The sequence below is a fragment of the Henckelia pumila genome, chromosome 3 (assembly GCF_033568475.1).
Source record: "Henckelia pumila isolate YLH828 chromosome 3, ASM3356847v2, whole genome shotgun sequence".
NCBI lineage: Eukaryota > Viridiplantae > Streptophyta > Magnoliopsida > Lamiales > Gesneriaceae > Henckelia > Henckelia pumila.
The window spans coordinates 175,958,938-175,980,782 of record NC_133122.1 but is presented as its reverse complement, the minus strand read 5'-3'; the positions used below and the strand labels follow the sequence as shown (position 1 = coordinate 175,980,782).

At 33.3% G+C, this 21,845-nt stretch overlaps 2 protein-coding genes across 2 annotated transcripts; both read right to left on the bottom strand.

Annotated features, from left to right (window-relative positions):
- Positions 1–2,000: 2,000 nt before the first annotated feature.
- On the bottom strand, positions 2,001–14,489 carry LOC140887185 (flowering time control protein FPA). The gene is made up of 4 exons (XM_073294267.1): positions 14,226–14,489; positions 13,610–13,921; positions 3,666–4,885; positions 2,001–3,364 (listed from the first exon to the last, which is right to left on the bottom strand). Exons 1-4 carry the CDS (start codon positions 14,226–14,228, stop codon positions 2,194–2,196), a joined length of 2,706 nt encoding a protein of 901 aa, XP_073150368.1. The 5' UTR covers positions 14,229–14,489; the 3' UTR covers positions 2,001–2,193.
- Positions 14,490–15,871: 1,382 nt separating this feature from the next.
- On the bottom strand, positions 15,872–19,991 carry LOC140887726 (probable amino acid permease 7). Its single transcript, XM_073295165.1, has 7 exons — positions 19,771–19,991; positions 19,168–19,404; positions 18,644–18,737; positions 17,834–18,048; positions 17,127–17,260; positions 16,799–17,026; positions 15,872–16,439 (listed from the first exon to the last, which is right to left on the bottom strand). The coding sequence occupies exons 1-7, from the start codon at positions 19,865–19,867 to the stop codon at positions 16,038–16,040; spliced, it is 1,407 nt and encodes a 468-aa protein (XP_073151266.1). The 5' UTR covers positions 19,868–19,991; the 3' UTR covers positions 15,872–16,037.
- Between the last annotated feature and the right edge of the window lie 1,854 nt (positions 19,992–21,845).

Below are 21,845 nucleotides of genomic sequence, written 5' to 3'. Positions count from 1 at the left end.
ATTTTAGTGTTTTGGGAAAGGTAATTCGTCTTATTTGTTAAAAACAAATTTGGAGATATTTTTCAGTTATGGACAAATATATATATATATATATATATATATATATATATATATATATATATATATATATATATATATCCATCTTTTTTAGTCAAGAGAAATATATTTAATATATATCATTTTTGTTGAATTTATATTTTGTATGAATTTCATTTTTGATAAAGCATGAAGTAGATTTTGAAGTTGAAAGTGTTGGAGAAAATGCCAAATATAACATGAGGTGTGACCAATTTGGATACAAAAATCTTTAGTTTAAAAAAGCACTTAAAGTTCAGCTTTTCAAAGTGCTTTTATTTAAAAAAGCAAAAGCGTTTTAATTTTTGGATAAATGTTAAAAAAATATTTTTTTTATTAAAATTTTTTTCTTAAATTAATCCGTCTTTTTAAAGTGTTTTTATTTAAAAAAGCAGAAGCGGCTTAAGTGTTTGGATAAATGTTAAAAAAATATTTTTTTAATAAAAATTTAAATAGAAACAGAAGCCAAAAAACCAAAATTTCGGACTTTTAAAAAAACATTTAAATAAGTATTGTTTTTAAAACTATTGTTGTAACCAAATGCCTAAGTTTTTAAGAAAAACACTTTTTTTAAAAAAATTTAAAAAAATAATTAAATAATTGTTTTTTTGAAAACTGCTATTGTAATCAAACGTCTAAGTTTTTAAGAGAATTTTTTTTAAAAAAGTGATTTTCTTTGGTTGGCTTTCGCAACCAAACAAACACTTATAGATGTTCAAGTAATTTAAATTTAAAATACTAAAAAGAGGATTTATATACTATTGTCTGGGATACCTATATTTTTTAATCTTGTTATATATATTTTTTATTTTTTTATTTTTAGTCATGCTAACATTGAATTTATATCGTCAATTTGTAACTTGCATGTTTTTCTAGTTTTGGTCCTATAAAGATGAATTTTCATTTACAATCATGTAACTTGTGTTTTGTTTTTATTTTTTTATTCTTTAACTTGATCTAACCATAATAATTTTTTTTTATTATTTTCAAATTAAAGATAGGTTTACATTTAAAATATAGATAAAAGATAAATTGAAATTTAAAAACAGAAGCTATTTTATAAAAATAAAAAAAATCATTAAAATCATATAATGAGGATATAATTATAATTTTAAATAAAACTTCACCAAAGCAATTAAAAATTAGTTAATAATTTTATAAAAGCTCAACTTTAACTAAATATACTAGCAACCCATGTACTCGATATGTTGATAACGTAAAATTTTTTGAATACATAAATTTTTATGTTAATTAATTTTAATGTTTATTTTTAAAAATAATTAATTTTAATTTTATTTTCACAAGCTATATGATAAATTAAATATTAGAAAGTTTACATTGAAATAAAAAAAATATTTAGTAATTTAAACTTTCTAAAAAAATATAAAAAATAGATAAAATATGATAAATAATATTAATGGGTAAGGGATATAATATCATTGGAGATAATTTAATGAGAGGGTTAAAAGAAAATAAGAATTGAAGAGCATTTATGTAAAATAAATTAAAGATTCACCAAATTAAGTAGAAATTAGTTCGTAAATGAGATAGATTTTTAATTTAATAGTCAGATATTGTAAGATTAGTATCACTAAACGTAATTATTTATGAAGCAATGCATGAGTATCATATGCTATTCTGCTCCAAAGCCTGAAATGCGGCATAACAGCTCGATTGAATTGAAATTGAAACCGATGTTCCGATGAAAACATTAATTTTGAATGGAGCCGGTACACACTTACCGTTGGACAGTAAGTTGCAAGCAATGAAATCAGACCATACCATAAAACACTCAACCGGGACAGCATTCAACCAGAGAAACTAGACATGGAAGCTGGATATCTAGTATCTACCAAATAGGTAGAACTAACAAATCCGGGGATTTTTTTAGCCAATCAAGAAAAACCGGAAAGAACACATCCAAATAGAAAGTATAGTAAATATAAAATGAACACAAGAATGCATGTTACTTGTTCCATACATGTTTGTCTACACAGATCCAGACTATAATAAGATGTCATAAGTAAACAACCAAGACAGCCGAACAAACTAGCAGATTACAGGACCTGTGTACTCAAGAAAGCTATACCATTAAGTACCTTTACACAATTTACGACTTCAGGTTCCCTTCCCTTGTTGAATTTGCTGCAGGAGAGCCGCAGCCAGCTGCAGCGTGGCTTGCAAACGCTTCTGCGGGTCGGTTTCTGCGTCATCTTGGCCAGCATTTTGTAACTGAACATCGTTTTGAGGCGCAGCTAAGAAGTTTGGTGGCTGCTGTTGTTGCTGTTGCATTTGACTAAATTGTGATTGTAAATACTCGGCAGACATCTGTTCGATTGGTAATCCATGATTTTGTGACGTTGTGTGAGAGTAACCAGATTGATTGATGTTTCCTGATGGTTGATACTCTGCAGCCGTTGATGTACCACCCAGTTGCCCTTGTTGGCCAAGGAGAGATGATGCCATCTGAGCTAGTTGTTCTGCTGGGAGGCCCGAAACTGGAATTGATGAAGGAATTGGAGGTCTTTCCTGAACCGGAAACTTGCCATTTCCACTTGATGGTATACCTGAAATCTCATTTGTATACTCTTTTTGAGTTGCTTCAGGCATAACTCTAGGCATTGGAGTGTATGTGCCACCCACAAAACCACTGGAGGAATCAAATGCATGTGATGGGAAGTTGCTAATACTCAGATTTGAGTTCTGCAAATCATGGGGCATCCAGTTTGGTCCAGGCCCAGGTTTCCCTACATAATCTTGTTCTCGTGTATTTACTGATTGTATGCCGCTCACTAATCGAGCAGCGCCTGGAAATGTTCCAGGCATGTTTCCTGAAGACGTATTTCCAGAAATAGGAGCTACTCTAATTCCAGGTTTCTCATAATTTGTAAAACGCAGATTTGGAGATGCAATTGATTTCTGGTACGTTTCATCGCTCTGGAAAGATGTAAAATTACTCTCTCTCTTCTCCTGTTGTGGAAGATACCCATACTCGGAATTGTTGGGATCCAACCTCAAGACAACACCAGAGATGCTCAGCTTCCCAGGTACTTTTAATACTTTTTCAGAAAATTCAGAAGGGGGTACCAGAAACAAGGTGGTCCTTTCATCCAATTTTGCTACAGCTGCTCTGTGTTTCTCCGCTAGATAATTCATGAATTCGTTGTAATAGGGAATGTCGGGATCATTTGCAGGAACAAAAAAGACAACCCAAGCGTTGGCTGCCTGATAATAATGTTTTCCAAGCATGTCTAAGCTCGTCCTTGCTGTGCAATCCAAGTATTCAGGTCTGCAGCTTTGAAAATCATATTGTGAGAAAATTGAGTCACATCAAATGAGAAGGTGCACAGAAGAACGTTGATTACTTATTTCCTGTCAAAGTTCTGATTAAAGACGATCTTTCATGAATGTTGGTTTCACACATTCAGAAAGTTAGGTAAGAAACTTCGAGTTCATCACAACTAATATGTTAGTAGTTTACAGGAAACAAAAAATATTAAGAGTAAAGAAAAGAAAATATAAGAGTTAATGATATCAATATATGACAACAAATCTATTGACAGAAGAATAATGGACACAATACTACTCACAGGCCCATATCCATTTGCTTCCCAACGGGGAAGCAGCGAGCACGACAGACAGAAGTTCCTCCCTTGACTATCATTCCCTCCCACTTCCACACTTCCTTGGCAGATGATCTGCGTATATCAGGAATTGATCTCCTTGGATCAGGAGGCAGCGGAACTGAACCACCTTGAATGTTATCGAGAGATGCATTCCAAGGATCACTCCTTTCCCGTAATGGTTGTCCTGTGTTCGTCAAGTGGTCAGGGATTGTTCTATATCCAGACTGTCTGGAATCAAAATCAAGAATCCTAGACTGAGGAATGTCGTGAGGAATGACTCCTTTTACTCTCTCCAATTCAGAGAAAGGATACTCTGGCAACTCATTATCGGGAGAAAATGAGTTGGTCTTCGCTTTCTTTGTTCCGCGCGAGATTGGGTCATCCTCTGGAAAATCCCACTGATCATCATAGAAGGGGCCGTGTCGAGGAAATTTCTGAGGAGAGAATTCTCGGAAATTAGTACGTATATCCTTTGGTGGACTGTTAGGATGGTCGTAGATGTTCCTTGGTAATCCTAGCTCAGACACTTGCCCTGGGAACCTCCTTTGCTCCCGAGCATCATTTCTGCCATGCCAAAAATTGGAATTCCTAGACAAACCTAAACCATCAGGGTTACCAGGACCCACATTTCGGATGAAGGGAGGAGAACTTATTCTATGATCTCCAGACATACTACCAAAGTTCCTATCTGCTCTCCGGTATTCTGGAGATCCAGAGCGTCCATATGACCCAGCACGTGGGGATGGTGGAGCATTAATTGAATTCCTTTCTCTGTTAGGCGGTCCTGATTCATTATTGGCAAAACAAATATGTACACGAGGATTACCAAATAACTTCCCCTGAAGATTTTCTTTGGCCCTGCGTGCAGCCACCACAGTTCTATAACGAACAAAAGCATAAGTACGTCCAGGAAATGCTGTTATTTTCTCAATTTCTCCAAATGGTGAAAAGGCTTTCCTCAAAATGAATTCATCCACTTTCAACTGCGCAGGAAACCCAACCCATAAGACCTCACTGGCCTCCGCATCTTTATCATTTATCCTGGATTTGTTTGGATACGGTGGTTCAGGGCTAGAGTAACGTGCTCTGGAGTCCCTAGAAGTAAATGGAGACCCCCTTGCCACAGGATGTGATTCCTCTCGCCGCTGAGAGTAGTCTGCATCATGTTGTGCAGTTGATTTTTCCTGAGGAATAAATGTTGAGATAGTATCAACAGCTAAGCTTGCAAGGAAACAAAGGCGATGTCTGTTATTAGGAAAAAAATTATCTCACATCCGCAAAGACTTGTGCGGACGAGTGGGTGCAACACAATGTTTTCACTCTGGTAAGCCTCACAATTCTCAGCTAGAGCCAAAATTGAAATGATCACCAACAATCTCAGTGCAAAAGGAGCCAACATTTACCTTAATGGTGATGTTGCACATTTAAAAACAGTTCCAATTGCTTCCAAAAAAATCAAGTTCAAATCAACAGTGCATTTGAACATAATTGCAATCTCATATTTATTTTCTCATTTGAGGATCATGTTAGCATAGTTCTACCATGTAGAGGGTAACTTCGGACTGAGACAGCAGACTAAGTGCCCAGAAACTATTAATAAAATTCAAACTAGATAGATCTGTTAAATTGGTGAAGCAGAACGAAGAAGCTAAATCTAAAATCTTCTCAAAAACACATTGCAGTAAATTACAGATGCTTGAAGGCATGACCTTCCATACTTCTAATTTCAATACCAACATTTACGCCTCCCAACAAAATAGGACCCAATCACACAAGAAAGCCAACATACACTAATATCTGAAATGAACCATGGCATGCAAAGATATACAAGCTTAAACAAAGTCCAATCCCGAAAACATAGGATGCAATAAACAGAAACATTGATCTCAGTAAATGTTAGGTTTTTGCCATATTTCAACTCCCTGCAAAATAAAGCCACATCTATATCAATTATAATAATCAACTTGATGTAAAAATGAGGTATAGACAACAGCACGCAAGGAAAATCAACGTTCCCAAAGAAATTGCAATAGCTTAAAGGAATAACCAAATATTTTAATAAAATGGATTTTTGAGTTCTGATTTTATTGGTCTTTTGTAACCCATATCTCTCTCGCTTATTGATCGAACCTACACCTATTCGAAGTCCACGAGGTGCACTCATATGCTCCAAGATCAGCAAAGTGTAATCTTTGTGCCTACAGGATTAATTTGTATGCTTGGTGCACTCATGGGAATACCTATTCCCATATTAACGAAATTAGTCATTCACACAGTTGTGGTTGGATTTAGTCATTCCAATTCTCACAATTTTTTTATTTACAATACATACACACACACACACACGCACACACGCATACGCACGAACGCACGCACGCACGCGCACACAGATATATATATATATATATATATATATATATATATATTCTCCCATTTATTTTTTAATTAAATATTTTAATAATAAATATTCATCATTTATTTTTAAATTAAATATAGTTAACAATAATACAAAAAATATAAATAATGTTTCAATGAAAATAATTTTAAAATAATTAATAACGATACCATAAATAGAACAATAATAATTAATTTCAATAATAATAGTGAATACTAAAAATAATAAGAACATAAAATAATAAATAAAATGATAATGATAATCATTTAATAATTGCCACAACAACAAGAATATTAATATTATTTTTAGTACTTATCAGAAAAGAAGAATAGCTTTATATAATAATAAATAGAACAATAATAATTAATATAATGATAATGATATCAATAAATAAAATATTAAGAATAATTGTCACATAATAGTAGTCATAATTAAAATAACGGTAAACACTAATAGTCTAATACCTATGATAAAAATTTGATGATGATAATAATAATAAAAACAACAACAATAATAATAAAACTTTTAATACAACTATTATTCTAAAATTTTTCAATCAAAACATGATTTGGTTATGAAAAATAACTCAATTTACATTCCTTTATCCTTTCTTCCTTCTACTATTAAATATAGGAAATACTTTTTTATGGGAAATAAGAAATAATTATATTTTTTAAAAAGTTTAATTTTATTTTTTAAAAATTATTTTTTAAAAAAACGTTTTAAAAAAATTAGGTGAACCGGTCGAACCGGTTCACCGGTTCAAGGCCGGTCCAACCGATTTGACCAGGTTTGACCGTTTCCAAACGAGTTAACCGGAAAACGGTTTTTAGGTTCGGACCAGACCCGTGACCGGTTCGCAGTCGAACCGGCCGGTCCGATCCAGCTTTAAAAACATTGGTTCGGTGTTCCTGTGTATTGAGTATTATAACCAAGTCCAGTAAACTATGCAGCGCAGCAACTTTGTTTGCAGCTAAAACATGAGTTTCCCCATTCTAAGTTTTTCGTCATTGGTTCATATTTAAATTTGCTCAGCAGATGAGAGGAAGATCTATGTTTCCTGTAGGTGGTAATCTATAAGGGTGTTCATATTTCGGATAAAACCGAAAAAAACGGAAACCGAAAAAATCTAAGACCGAACCGAACCGAAAACCGTATTTTGTAATTCGGATATAAATATTAAAATCGAAGTTTATTTGGTTCGGTTTTGGATTATATATGTCAAAATCAAACCGACCGAAAAAACCGAAATTGAATTAAATTAATAATTTTATTTTTATTTTATATTTATATTATATATGTTATGAGATGATATTTGGTTAATGAATAATCATTTTGAATAATTTTTAGTTGATTGTTGTTTATTTATTGATTGTTGTTGTTTATGTAATTTATAGTTGATTAATTGAATGTTGTTTATGTAATTTTTAGTTGATTGTTGTTTATGCAAGTCATTTAAACTTTATTTTTAAAGTTTTTACTAAGAAATCATGTAAAAAAACATATTATATTTTACAATGTATTTATATTATTAATTTTAATAATTGTATCAAAATCGGAATAACCATATCAATTTTTTTTTTGTTTTTTTTAAAATAATATAAGACTGTGGGGTTGAATGTTTGTCCTTGTATTGTTTGTTATTTTTTTGTTTCTTTTCTATATGACTATAACTTTAAGTTGTGTGTTGGAGTATTTAAATTACACTTTGAATGAAATTTATCTTTCTTTTATTGTGTTATGTATTATTAATGATCAAACCGACCAAACCGAACCGTATAAACCGGTCCGCTATAGTACAAAAACCGAACCGAAGTAGAACAGTTTAACTTCGGATTACATTTTTTTATAAACCGAAACCGAAAAATTGAGCCAAAATTAGACAAATTAAAACCGAACCGACCGATGAACACCCCTAGTTACAACATTTAGGGGAACTTCAATAAGGTGTAGATAGAAAGACAAATTTCAAATATTATACTATAAACGAAACACTCTTGTCGAGATTAGTTTGTCACTTTATCTAGTCTAAGCTATCCCTCTAACAGCCATAATGTCAAACACAAGTAATCCTTTTCTGTTCATAAATTTTGCCATTTTGCAAGTAGGTTTTTTTATTTTACATTCTACGATTCATTGAACTGCGATAGGTTTCAAGATGGCAAAATAAAGGATGATTGTCAGGTAGAATCTAGCTGATGCAAACAACATAACATTTTTTCTCTCGTGCAAGATAGCTCCTCCCAGAGAGGGAAAAAAGAAACACAAAATGATCACAACTTGAAACAGGACACTGATTTTAAATTATAATAATTTAAGATGGAAAAGGCAAACAAGTATAGAAGGAAAAAAATGAATGTGAATCTAGCCTACAAACTTGAACCTTTTGTGTTTTTATTAAGGTAATGTGAGATTATTAGCTCTAGTAAAATCTTCTCCGAGAAAACGCCATTGTAATCATATGTTGCAGACATATTGTAGATGTGATGCCTTCAGTTTTGAGACAGAAGTGACCAGCTATAAACATCAAGGATCAAGGTAATGAAATTTAATGCAGATAGATTTTGAAGTAATGAGCTGGACTGGATGCTTATTGCATTTTTAAGAAAAACAATGTCATTTAAGGCGAGTTTGCTGAATAAATAGGAAATTCATCATGTCTACTGTTTGATGAATGGTGAGATTTGAGAACTTGATTCTAAAATTGGAGAGTTGTTCTTCATGACCGAAGAGTGGTGTTACTACATTGTACTTAAGCTTCAGCTTATGATCATTGGATGCATCTATTTGTTGTCTAAAATCTCCATGTTCTTTTAAGTGATGGCCTTCAATAGATATAGAGTCGTGACAGCTAACAAGTATAAAACTTGGGATCTATCAGTTAGATATACTGGAGATGGTTAATGGGTCATTGAAAGTTTTTGCTCTGGTGTGACGGAGAACTGACGGTAATGATTGTCAAATTTTTGCTTCAATCGGCATTTCATGATACAGATGCACATTATATGTTTAAACTAAATGTTTGTCATCGAAAAGAAATGGTGCCATGGTACAATGTTAGCTGGAATCTGTGTGGTGGATTTGATAGTGGATGGTGGATGATTTATTTGCTGGAATTGTGATGCCATCCTGTGATCGTACAAAATGAGTAAAAGTGTTGGTAGTAACAGTACCACTTTAGAGAGGAGGATGGGAAACCTAGAAAATTTATTCACAGGTTCTTCTGTTTCTACAGGTGAATGTATGCTTTCCAACTTTCTTGGTCTACTTGCATGAGTTGACAATTGGCATTCGATGATGTGTAACGTGTACTACTCTTGCTGTTCCATGACTATAATGGGGAAGACACATATCTCAGATGCGAGAGAATATCGTTGCACTTTCCTCATACTGAATGGGGTCCTCAAAAAGACTCCATATAATTCATTATTGAATGGATGGCAACCTATATTAGAACTAGTATCAATTGGCAAGCTGTTTGTGCCAAACTACATAATGTCCAACGCTTTCAACCTATAGTTTAGAAATTTTGATCTGACAGATTATCATCCTTCCATTGTACATTTACTGATATAACAAATTTGGTTTCTTAAAAAAAAAAAAAACCATTTCCCAATATTTTAAGAACACTATTTTTTTTAAAAGATTGTTAAAGAAACTTTAAAGAAATCTATGTTTATGTTAGAAGGTGGTGAAAGCAAGATCTTGTAGTGAATGGATTGTTTGATAATGCCAAGATAACACCTAGCATAAAGCATCCAACTTATTGCTTCAAAACCTACTCGCATCAAATTGTGTTCTAATCCTCCATAACTCCAGGATCAGTTAGTTCTCACAGCTAAAAGCATCACATTTCACATTCACATTCGCAAAATGTTTGAAAAAGCTACCATAAATGGCATTTGTCCATAATATACAAAACCAAGAATCATATATGTGACCACAAAGTCAACCCAACTTCAAGAATGCCGACTAGATTCTTATCCATTCTTCCTTTTAATATTTTATCCACTCTTGCAATTGTTATACTTTGAATATGGGAATTGAAAACCAATAGTCTACAACAAATTGAGATCATTCTGGTGAATTATCTTTGCCGTAGTTTTTTTTTTTTGTTTTTCTTTCCCCTTGGGGAAATCTTTGGCAAGGAAAAATAACAGCCTTGGCCTCCCTGGTTAGACTTCACCAAACAACCAAGGTTTACTTTGGTAAATACGCAAAATTCTACCTGATTACATAAGATTATTAATTATAAAAAAATTCTTAATTCTTAAGCAGAACTCTCAAAAGACAAAGCAGTATTGGAGGTTATCTGACAGTGTGGCTCTCAATGTGTCTTATGGCTCTTCCTGCACAAGTATAGTTTGGATTCATTGATTGATTTGCCATAGAAAAGCATTTCATTTTATAATAATGGGTCAAAATGTGCCTTTACTATTTTAGCCATATTAAATTGGGACGTCTCATGATTGCAGATAAGTTCATAAAACTCTTGTTCAGTAAGTGACTTCTGGTATTACCATGACATAATAGCTCCTTCTAGAATTCTCTTCACGACGGCATAATGGGTTTGGCTCAATATATTACATCCCATGACAAAATCAACCTCTTGACCATTTAAGCCCCATGGACTTAAGTTCATAACAAAGAGACTGACATTTTTTGGTTTTACTTAAATTTAAATTGAACTAACACTTGATGTTATTTGATACCAGAGGAAAGATCCCTCTCTACATCTTATTATCGAAAAACTATATCTTCTCCTCCGTTGCTCATCAATTGATTTAACACCAACGGATGGAAACCATGGAATGTGAAATTCATGTTGCCAACTTCTCATGTAAATAAGATGTCATGTTGCATTTGGAAGTTGGAAGTAGGAACTAAATAAACATATCATGAACTTGCAAAACTTGTAGTAACTTTATTCATTCCCACTAGTCTCCACTATACCTACCTACGCTAGAATGAGTTAGGTTACCCCAAGGTTACGACTGAATAATTGAATTTTCAAGCTAGGTCAATCAATCATACCACCAAGTTTCTGGTTGGAACAGAATTGAAAGTGTCAGGTTAGGTTGATCGCCCAAAGGGCTATCTGATCTGATCAACTACATAAGAGGATTTTATGAACCACAAGCAAAGAAACAATAAAGGAATTCCTACCATATCATTTGGAATGTAATATCCTACAAGACATTGAGGTGTTGATTTGAAAATTATGACGTGATAGACATTCCATGATTAGGTGTCAAGGCTTATTCAAGCTTCTGTCATTGACTCATTGTTTGTTGTTCTATGGTAGGAAAATTTTCCAACTTTTTGCATTGTCAGTGTGTGACTGTCAGCATGTTTTCTAAGCCTACTTATCTTTTCCCGCCCTAGGCTGGTTTAAATTCAACCATTCTGTCACTTGAAAATAAATTATTTTCCTGTTTCTTGGCTTATGTTTCATAAAACGTCTCATATATAGATGAATATATCAGACAATGTTGTAAATGGCGGGAGACGGTGGCGGGGCGGTCAGTGACCGCCTAGGCGGTTGAATTTTTTTAGCAATATTTTATAGGTAAATTATATAATTATATATAATCATGTAATGTAATTACAAATAGTCATAATTTTTTATGAAATATATGTAATTAAATAATGCTTATGCGTAAAGAAGCTTTATACAATATAATACAATCTAAACAAAGTTTAAAAAAATATATAAATGAAAACAAACAAGATAATTAAGGTGGTGGCTAATGGCGGCTGGAGACGGTTTGAGGCAGGTGGTAGCAAACACTTGAAACCAAAAGTAAATAAAAAAGAGAATGAGAGGTGTTTTTATTATATCTATGTTTTTTAAAATTGATAGACTTTGACTGGTTTTTAAAATTATTTAACTTTGATAGTTGACTGGGATTTTAAAATCATTCACTGTCTCCTCGCCCGTTTCCGCCGCCTCGACCGTCTGCTTGCCCGCCTCGCCCGCCAGATAGCCTCAGACCGCCTACTGAGACTGCCTTAGACAATGGCGGAGCGGTTGAGGGTCGCCTACCGCCTAGGTGCCGCCTCGACCGCCATTTAAAACACTGATATTAGATAGCCTTTCGGGCAACCAACTTGACCTGACACATCCAATCGCGTTCCGATCTTGGAGGTATGGGCCGAGTGTCTTGAGCCATTCAGTAGCTTGGACAAATTCTAGTATTCTATCCTAGCTTTTGAGTAATCTAAATCATTGTGGCGTAGGTATAATAGAGACTGATGGTAATAAATAAAGTTACCAATTCAACAAGTTGTTCATGATACGTATATTTCGCTTCAACTCCCAGATGCAACATAACAGCTTCATTTGCATGAGAAGCTAACATGAATTTCCAATTTCCATGGTTTCCATTCGTTTGTGTTATATCAATTGATAAATTTGCTGAAAGGATTATGTATTTTTTCGATAAGTCTCTATTCAAGAAGTTATGCCCCCTACAGCTGCAAGGGTATCAAATTTGACAAAAAGAAATACTTGGTAAATAAACTTCGACGAAACACTCTCGCTACAGCTTTGAATTCTCAACACTCCATACATTCATTGCAAATGGTCCCCCTAACCAAATATATATATAGAATAAAACCATTTTATAAAAAAGAACATATAGATATGGGGCTGCAGTTGTCTGATAAATCATGGAATACCTTAAACTCTAAGTTATTTGTCGAGGTACAAAGTGAATTCCATGATCAAGAATAGAGTTTTCCATTTTAAAAAGTTCTTGTTTCTCAGTCTTATTTACGGATTTGCTTTGTCCAAGGATTATAAGACTGTTGTCTAACAGATCATGGAATGTGTTCCCATTCAACGACATGCCCTGCGTTTGATTACATAGTGAAGTCTCTCTCAATAACGGAGATTCCCAAATGAAAATACTTGATTCTCAATCTTATAACAATGACAACTAAAGAACATGTTATCGAGTTATGAGTGGGGCGACTTCAAAGACCTTTCCACAAGTTTGAAGATGTCAAGCTTTCTTAGAAGATGCGAGTAAAATGACAACCTAGAATGTCGATAAATGTTTCATGACTGATATGTACAACTTAGAGCATGGGCACATAGAGATGAGAAATTCCAACATAAACAACCTGACTTTGTTCAAGAGGTAGGTGTAATTTCGTTCTAGTTGGAAAACTATATGGCCAAAATGAGGTATGGCAGCCATTCATTGGATCGAAGAGTGAATCAAAAGATGTTATGTTCAATTGCACACGCTGGTTTTTTTCTTTTGCAGTGTTAGACTAGAGAATGGGCATCGTTCCTATGGATGATGTTTGATAAATGAATGAAGCGAAGGATTTGAAGGCACAATGAGCATGTGTCCACAGTATGGTTATGATGTTCTCCGTCGGTGTATAGCCATTAACTAAATGTTACACCCATAGATTAGAACTGATAAAAAATGTACACATGTACATAAATGACATCAACAGGGTACCATAAGAAAGCCAGACAAAGATCGACAAAACTAACCGCCTTAGCAAACTCAATCCTAAGCGGATTGCCCTCAACAACGTAATCTTGAAGCACTTTAATAGCAGCAAAAGCATCCTCGTCATTTCTATAGTTTATAAAAGCATAGCTCCGGCCAGGTTGAAACGCAACACTTTCTAATTTTCCAAACTGTAAAAAGTGATGGACTAAGGAGCTCTCATTTAAGTTATGTGAAAGATTTCCGACCCAGAGGTGCCTTGATGGGGGATTGGTTCCCCGGCCATGACTGATTTTCTCTTCTGATCTAGTAGGGTAATCTCTATGAGGCCTGCCTCTTCCTTCTCTGCTGCCCTGTAAATACATACAATGTGTTATTGATGCTTCGTGCAAAAAATGAACGTGTAACAACACCAAAGAGACCCATGTAACAACACCTGCACACGTAATTGGGAAGGAAAAAAAAAGGCTTCAGGAAAACATGAGGTTTTTTTTAAAAAAAATCCCCATTAAATCAACAACACATGCCAGTAAGTAACAGAGAATTCACCAAAACTACACAATGAAAGTTTTGCTATAAAAAAATTCTCGATACTGTAAATTTCATACGAATTTTTAATTTTCAATTAAGAGAGATGAAGTAAAGAAAGAAACGCACCATTTAGATTATACTGTAAAAACCTCTTCGATTAAGCCAACGAAAGATTCTCAGAGAGCTAGCAAGACGAGGCTTCTTCTCCACTTGATCTTACGATTGGTAAGCGTATTTCCGTACATAACCGATTCCATCCATACACGCCAAGTAAAAAGCCAATTAGGGTTTGGTCACGAGATTGGGAGAATTAGGGTTTAATTGAGGGCAAACGCAGCAGCACAAATCACCGGCGAGAGCGAGAGAGAGGGGAATATTTTTCGGACAAAAGGAAATCTTCATCCATAAGAAAGGTTTTCTTCGATATCATTAAATCACTTGTCCTATTTTAATATTATTAGATTTATGGGCGTTCAAACTTCTGATAAAACCGAAAAAATCGAAAATTCAAACCGAAAAAACCAAACATCGAACCGAACCGAAAACCAAAATTTGAAATTCGGATATAAATGTTAAAACCAAAATTTATTTGGTTCGGTTTCGGATTATGTATCTCAAAACCGAACCGACCGAAAAAACCAAAATTTTATTAAATTAATAATTTTATTTATATAATTGTTTATATTATATATTTTATGAGATGATACTTAATAAATAAAGAATCATTTTAAATAATTTTTAGTTGATTGTTGTTTATTTAAGTCATTTAGACTTTGAATTTAAATATTTTACAAAAAAATCATTTAAAAGATAATATATTATATTTTAAAATATATTTATAATATTAATTAAAATAATTATATCAAAATCGAAATAACCGACCGAAATAACCAAACCGATTTAGTAAAAAACCGAACCGAACCGAATTAAAACGGTTCGGATATCGGATTATAGATTTCTAAAACCGAAAACCGGAAAAACCGAAATAAAAACCGAAAACCGGATCGAACCGACCGATGAACACCCCTAAATTTAGATCATATAAGACTCTTATAATTTTATGCAAATTGATATGTGTTGATAATTCAATGATTGACATTTGATCATAGAATAAAAATATTGAAATACTCCAAAAATAGCATAGAATAATTCCTATGAGAAACAGGGTTTATGGACGGGACTTTGGGAGGTTGTGCCACGTGGAATTTTCAAGGATAAACCATAATGAAAAATATATTTCTTTTTCTTTCTAAAGAAAAATAATAATAATTTTTTCGGATAAAAAAAATTAGACAACGTTTGAGATTACTTTCGAAAAATGATTATAAGTTTTTCTTGACAATAGTAGTCGCGTGCAATGCAACCCTCTATAAAAGATATAGACTTTATAATTATTAAAATTTGAAAATGTGAAAATATTTAAATATACGTAAATTTTGGTGGTTCATTCATAGAGTCGTCTGAAAATTATAAAATACTACCATCTCAATTTCAATGATATAAGTGACTTTACTCTTTTGTCAACAACAAATTATATATAAGCTTGTAGCATATTTAGCAATATATATCTTTTTTTTAACTATTTTACTTTACTAATATATAATTATATATCATTATTTACGAAGTCTTAAAAAATGAATTAAATAAGAAGAAAATAGAAAGTTCGTATATAAACTGGTTTTTACAAAGATTTTTTCTTAAGCTGTGTGTTTTAAAAAAAAATTGTATAGTTGAGAGAGACGGAGTATTCATGTTGATTTTCTGTGTCTGTGTTCTCAGTCTAAGGATATAACTATGTAGCCATTATTGGAATAGGTGTCTATCCAATATGATTCAGATACATTCATGCAACAGACGAATATCAATCCAGGCTTTAGGATTGTTAGCATTCAACCAAAGAAAATCGGTCAAAAGAAGCACTCAGCGGATTGATTAATCCTAACTCAGTTTGTTGCTTATTAGTCCCTCTAACGACCCAATGAAAGATAGAACAGTGAAAAGCAAGCAGAATATCTTGAAAACTTGAAGAACTATCCACACTCCGGTCCAGGCTCTTATCTTGTTCTGCGCAAGATACATCTGTACGGGGAAATATATGGCCAACGGCCAAAAATTCAAGGCCCCAAGAACTCCTAAAACTTGGTTGAAGTAAGGAAAGAGCATAGCAAGTCCGGTTGTAGATGCAACGTAGACAGTTCTAAAGCACAAACGAAGAAGATTTAGCTTGAAAGTGGGAAGTAATGGGAGTTTTATGCTGTACTCGTCGTTCACAAATCCATTTTCTGGATATTTTCTTGCTATCCATCTTTCGAATAGTGCAAACAATGGCTGGCTGTATATCTATCAGAAAGCACAAGTAGATATATGTCAAGATTCAAGATAATAAACGTGCTGTTAACTAAGATTATTTTTCAAGAGTTTTAACTAATTTCACATTGAAAAACTTGCAGAGTTGCCAAGGGATGAAGTTCAGTTAAAATATACTTTTGGACGTCAGTAATAGTTTCTTAACATCGAGTAATCTGATGCATTGTAATGAAACGGTAAGCTAGGGAACTTGTAAAATGCAGGGTGACATTATCTTTTACGTAGGTTTTGTTCTATGTACGGAACAGATCGATCCAAACAAGAATGCATTCAAAGATTTCAAACTTTAAATTGCAATATATATGCCTGATGCATTGACCAATGGGATCTACCTGATACCCTCCTACAAGATGAAGAACGATGCACGCATTAGCAAGGTCAACAAGCCAGTAGGGTTCATAAAATCCAAATCCCGTCAACAGATTCCCAGGAGCTTGGTTTCCAAAAGCAGCATATCCAAAACAACCGCAGCAGATAAAGAAGAAACTGGTAATAAGTATAGCTGTAGTTGACGCCTTCTTCATCGTCTTGTTCTCAGCTGGAGGTGTTCTAAGAGTATCCTTCAATTTCGAGTTTATTTTCAATTTTTAAGTTCCATAGATGGACAAGAAATAACTCATGAAATAATTTTACAAGTTTGTCGCAAGGATAATTTCCGACCTCAATTTCCAATAGAATTATGTTGTAGGTAAAAGCGAAAGCAATGTCACCAACTGCCTGTGATGAGAGCCATACTTTTTGAACCACATTATCCGTGGATACTCCGATAAGGTCGCCTCTTATCTCTCCATCTCCTGCATCGGCCAATGGTTATCTACCTCGCTGCAAGATAAAGAGGATCTACCAATGGTATTCATATCATTTGATGCTAGTCATTTAGGCAAACTTAATACATCGCATGACCCAATAAATTAAATAGATTAAGCTTTTTGATCAATTTTTAATTAGTTACTTTTAAATGATCTAAAACAAACATAAATATTTGTAAAAAAAACTACAACAATTATTTCCACAAACATTAAAGAACAATTAGTCCTTCAACCACTCAATCATATTTTTATTTCTCAAGCTCAATTAAAGCTCGACTGAAGTTGAAAATTTTCAAGACTTGCTCGAATTCAAGTACAATATCGACATGCATTGAGTTCCATCCAAAATTCAAAACTTGAATGAACTCAAAATCGAGTTCAAGCGGTGAAATTATTATCACATGCAAGTAACAATAGCTCGAGTGTTAATCAGCTCATGCGCACCTTTAGGTTGTATATGATGCACCTATCACCTCTAACATAATTTATAGACAAAAAAAAGGGAATCATATCCAAAAAAACATGAATACTGAGGATCAAGACTAACTAGAACCGTACCTACTACTTTTGCAAACCCAAGAGCCAGTCCAATGAAGGTATAAGCAAAGGACATAATAGCTGCAATTATTGACAGCCACTCCATGTTGTGGAAGTCAGGTATCTGAGAGAACACTACCTGAACAGCTCCAAAGAGCAGCATAAAAAAACTATCTTCAAAATCACATGGTGCATCGTGCCCTTCCTTGTGAAAACAGTTTGATTTCAGAATTGCCCTAAACAACCAAAATATCAATACAGATCACGGCTACTATATATATACTATGAAATGTACACAAGTTTTTCAAGGGCAAGTTTGCTTCATGGTTCAGATTGATAGGTCACTGCCAGGTATCATAAATAATGAAACTAATAATTCTTGAAAGTTTTTTACTGGTGCAGTAATAAGTTGTAATATTCATCAAGATTTTTCTTGGTTCGAACTTGTATTCTAAAAGAAACTACAGAACTATTAGATACACTTAAAAGTTTAAGATCTAGTTCCCAGTCCTGATGCTTGCTCATATTAGGAGTGGGCTCATGATTTTACACAAGCAACAAGTGAAAAAACTTGTATTACAATTGAGCAATCTTGTGTTGCTTGAAAGACGGATGAAAAATCCAATTTTCTGTTTCTGAAGAAGTTTTCCGACCTGGATAAGAGCAAGTGCTGGCAATCTGTGCTTACTGCCACAACTTGTGTTTAGAAAAATTAAGAAATGTCGTCACCAACTTATTTCAAGACAATTCTGAATAGCATTATCTCATCGCAACTCATACCAATCATGGAGTTTATATCCAGAGTAGAACCAGAAGAATGAAAATTAAGACCTCATGCTGATGGCTGAAGTTATGGTGTAAGCAATCCCATATCCATAGCAGCTTTCTTGAAGAAATATTCCAGCCACCCACATACTCTTCTCTCCTGTCAAAATTATAACTCTTAAAAAACTTATTCCATCTCATATGAAAGATGTTTAACTAACGGCTTCTTTAGATTTCATCTCATAAAATATGGCGGGAGTCAAGAGAAGCTGAACATCAACACGATAATAGAAATCCTTAAAACTCTCTCCTTGATTCATCTAAATGGATTTCACTTCGTCGTAGAGTTGAAATTTCAGATTTTATCTATTCGAGATCTCACAGCTCAAGTTCTCACACAAGACCGTATCAACCATCAATCTTCAATCTCTTTCAGTCAACTAATCACATTATCCTCCTTTATCTACCTACACATTCATGAAGTCAATAACACTTCTCAGACAAAAGACTTGGACTGCAAACACCTTTCAACACAAAATGCTTCTCATAATGATAACCAATTTAGGGAAGAAGTAATGCGTGTATATTACCGAGATAAGACCTCACGGCTTCGGCATAGGACCTGTTTCTGATATGTCCCACTACAGGATCAGGATATCTGTAACAGTCACACAGAAGATTTGAAGAAATAATTGTGATTACTCCAAACACAACCATGCACACAGGTCCAGCTATCCACCCAAGCTGAGCCACACTCCATGCCAAAGACAGCACCCCCGAGCCTATGACTCCAGTAATTATATGGGCAATCGCCGTCCATACAGTCCCTTCACATTCAAATCACACAACCAACAATGAGAAAAATAGAACCTAAAACTTCAGTCCTTTCAAGATTCCAAAAAAATCAGTTCCTTCATCAAGAAAAGGCGAAAAGGGTCATAAAAGAGTTCAAGAATTTGCCATTAAGCTTTTACCCATTAACGATCAGTATCCAAGAATTTACCGACGATAATTATCATATTTTGGCATCAATAAATTATGAAAAGCAATTTCAAGATGAACTATAATCATAAAGACCAATTCCATCTAGCTTCAAGAATAACCAACTAAACTTTATCCATTAAAGGGCAGTATCTCACAACTTTATGATGCAAAGATCAGATTTTGACAGAAGAAAACGGGATTCAACAGACCTGTTCTTTTTACGGAATTGCGAGAATCTGAAGACGAAGATGAAGCATCTGTGAGCAACGGAATGGTGTAGTCTTCTTCTCCGTCAACTTCAACCATAGCTCTGCGAACTTTTTTGTGGAAATATAGCTCTGTAACTTGATGGTTATTGATTGGGCACTTACTCGACTGCTTGACTTCCAATGAGGAGGAGCAGACTATGATTTCTTGCTTCAATTATTGAAATTAGCGTCCATTAAAAGACACAATATTTGTTTTAAAAATATTTTTCATCCGACAAGTTAAAACGAATCGTTGTGTTTGGTTGAATTATTAATAATTTTTGTATAAATAAATTTATGTTGTCTAATCATTTGTTCTTCTCATCGTATTATTTATTTATCTATTAATTATAATTTTACATCAATCAAATCATTAATTACTTATCTTACATCAATCAAATCATTTAATTTAAATTACAATATTACCTCTTATAAATAATATTATTTTTATTTTATTTATTGTTAATAGGATAAAATTGTAATTTACCATTTTTATATAAAATTTAATCAATCAAATCAAATCAACTATAATCTATCAATCAAATCAAATAATATATTTATTATCATTTTTTATTTTTTTTTTTATCACAATACATTACTTATCTATTTATTATATATTTCATTATCCGTACCAAACATAGCCAATAAAGTTGAAAAGAACTTGAATCTAAATCAAAAATATTCAACGTCAACCGAATAAAAACCCGATTTTTTAAATCGAATCTAAAATTTAAAGCAAAGTTTATGTGGTTTAATTTTGAATTATATATAATGGAAAAAATTGAAATTTTATTAAATTAATATTTTTTTATATATTTTTTTAGATTATATATTTCATTAGATGTTATTTAATTTAAGAAATTAAAAATCATTATGATATATTTTTAGAGAAAGCTTGTAATTTTATTAACATAAATCGTTAATTACATGCTCAACCAACCAAAATAAAAATTCATCGATCAATCAAAATGCAAATTCACCGTTCAACCAAACAAAAGATGAAGGGGATGATGTGCAACTTTATGAGCAACTTTATTTGTCAGTCTAGGCTCATGAACGATGTCAGAAATAACTGGTGCTTGTAAAAGAGATCTGATTTTGAAGGCACAAGCACCAACTTATCCAAGGTCTTACTGTTCGGTTATGACTGCTTGTACTATCAATAAAAAATCTGTAGTAATATGTACGTCATGGAAATTCAATTGATTATTGGTTATTTAATTCATTTAATTTTTATATTTAAAAGTTTTACTAAAAAAATATCTAAGATAATATATTATATTTTTAAAATATTTTTATTAATTACTAGTTAAATAATTGTCAAAATTAAAATAAATGAGTTGTTAAATGGAACGTAACCGAGCTGAAATAATAAAAAAACGATTCAAATATCGAAATATATATTTCAAAAATCGAAAAAACCAAAATAAATTACATAAAACCAAGCCGAACAGACCTAAACACCCCTAGTTTAATTTCATTGCTATTTTTGTGAAAAGTAATATGTGCTAAAACAAGAAAATACAAATGATATTTTTATTATATTTAAAATGATAGGTTTTGAATTTTGATTCAGAGGAATTTATAAAATTCACAGAAATTGGTAGGTGGAGGCTTAATCACGCAGTTAAAATTTATGAAATTTTAGAATAATATATAAAATAAAATCTTTATAAAATTTAACCTAATATTCATGAGTAAAGTGTCGTGTGGAGGATTTCTAGTTAGAAAACGACATGGAATTCTTGTAATTCCTAAATTTTTAATTTAATGCAAAGAAAACAACGGATAATATTGATAATAATTGATAACAAAACATTCAAACTTATTCATATATCATACAACTCTAACTTACAAATATTACAAACCTAACATACCCCACCACCACCACCACCACCTCCACCACCACCACCACAACCTCCACCTCCACCACCACCTCCGCCACCACAACCTCCACCTACGCCTCCACCTCCGTCCCCACTCCACGCTGCACCTCCGGCTCCAGCTCCAGCTCCGGCTCCGGCTCCGCCGCCCCA

Bases quoted from the DNA above. Each gene is read 5' to 3' on its own strand.
- LOC140887185 (XM_073294267.1), bottom strand. The intron at 4,886-13,609 runs GTTAGTTTTGTC...TTTATTCCTCAG, and splicing joins GGATTGAGTTTGCTAAGGCG to GAAAAATCAACTGCACAACA. The intron at 3,365-3,665 runs GTGAGTAGTATT...TCAAAGCTGCAG, and splicing joins AAGCAAATGGATATGGGCCT to ACCTGAATACTTGGATTGCA.
- LOC140887726 (XM_073295165.1), bottom strand. From the start codon at position 19,867: ATGGTTGAAGTTGACGGAGAAGAAGACTACACCATTCCGTTGCTCACA. The intron at 18,049-18,643 runs GTCTTAATTTTC...TTGGTTGTTTAG, and splicing joins ACTTCAGCCATCAGCATGAG to GGCAATTCTGAAATCAAACT. The intron at 16,440-16,798 runs GTAGATCCCATT...GCTTTCTGATAG, and splicing joins ATCTTGTAGGAGGGTATCAG to ATATACAGCCAGCCATTGTT.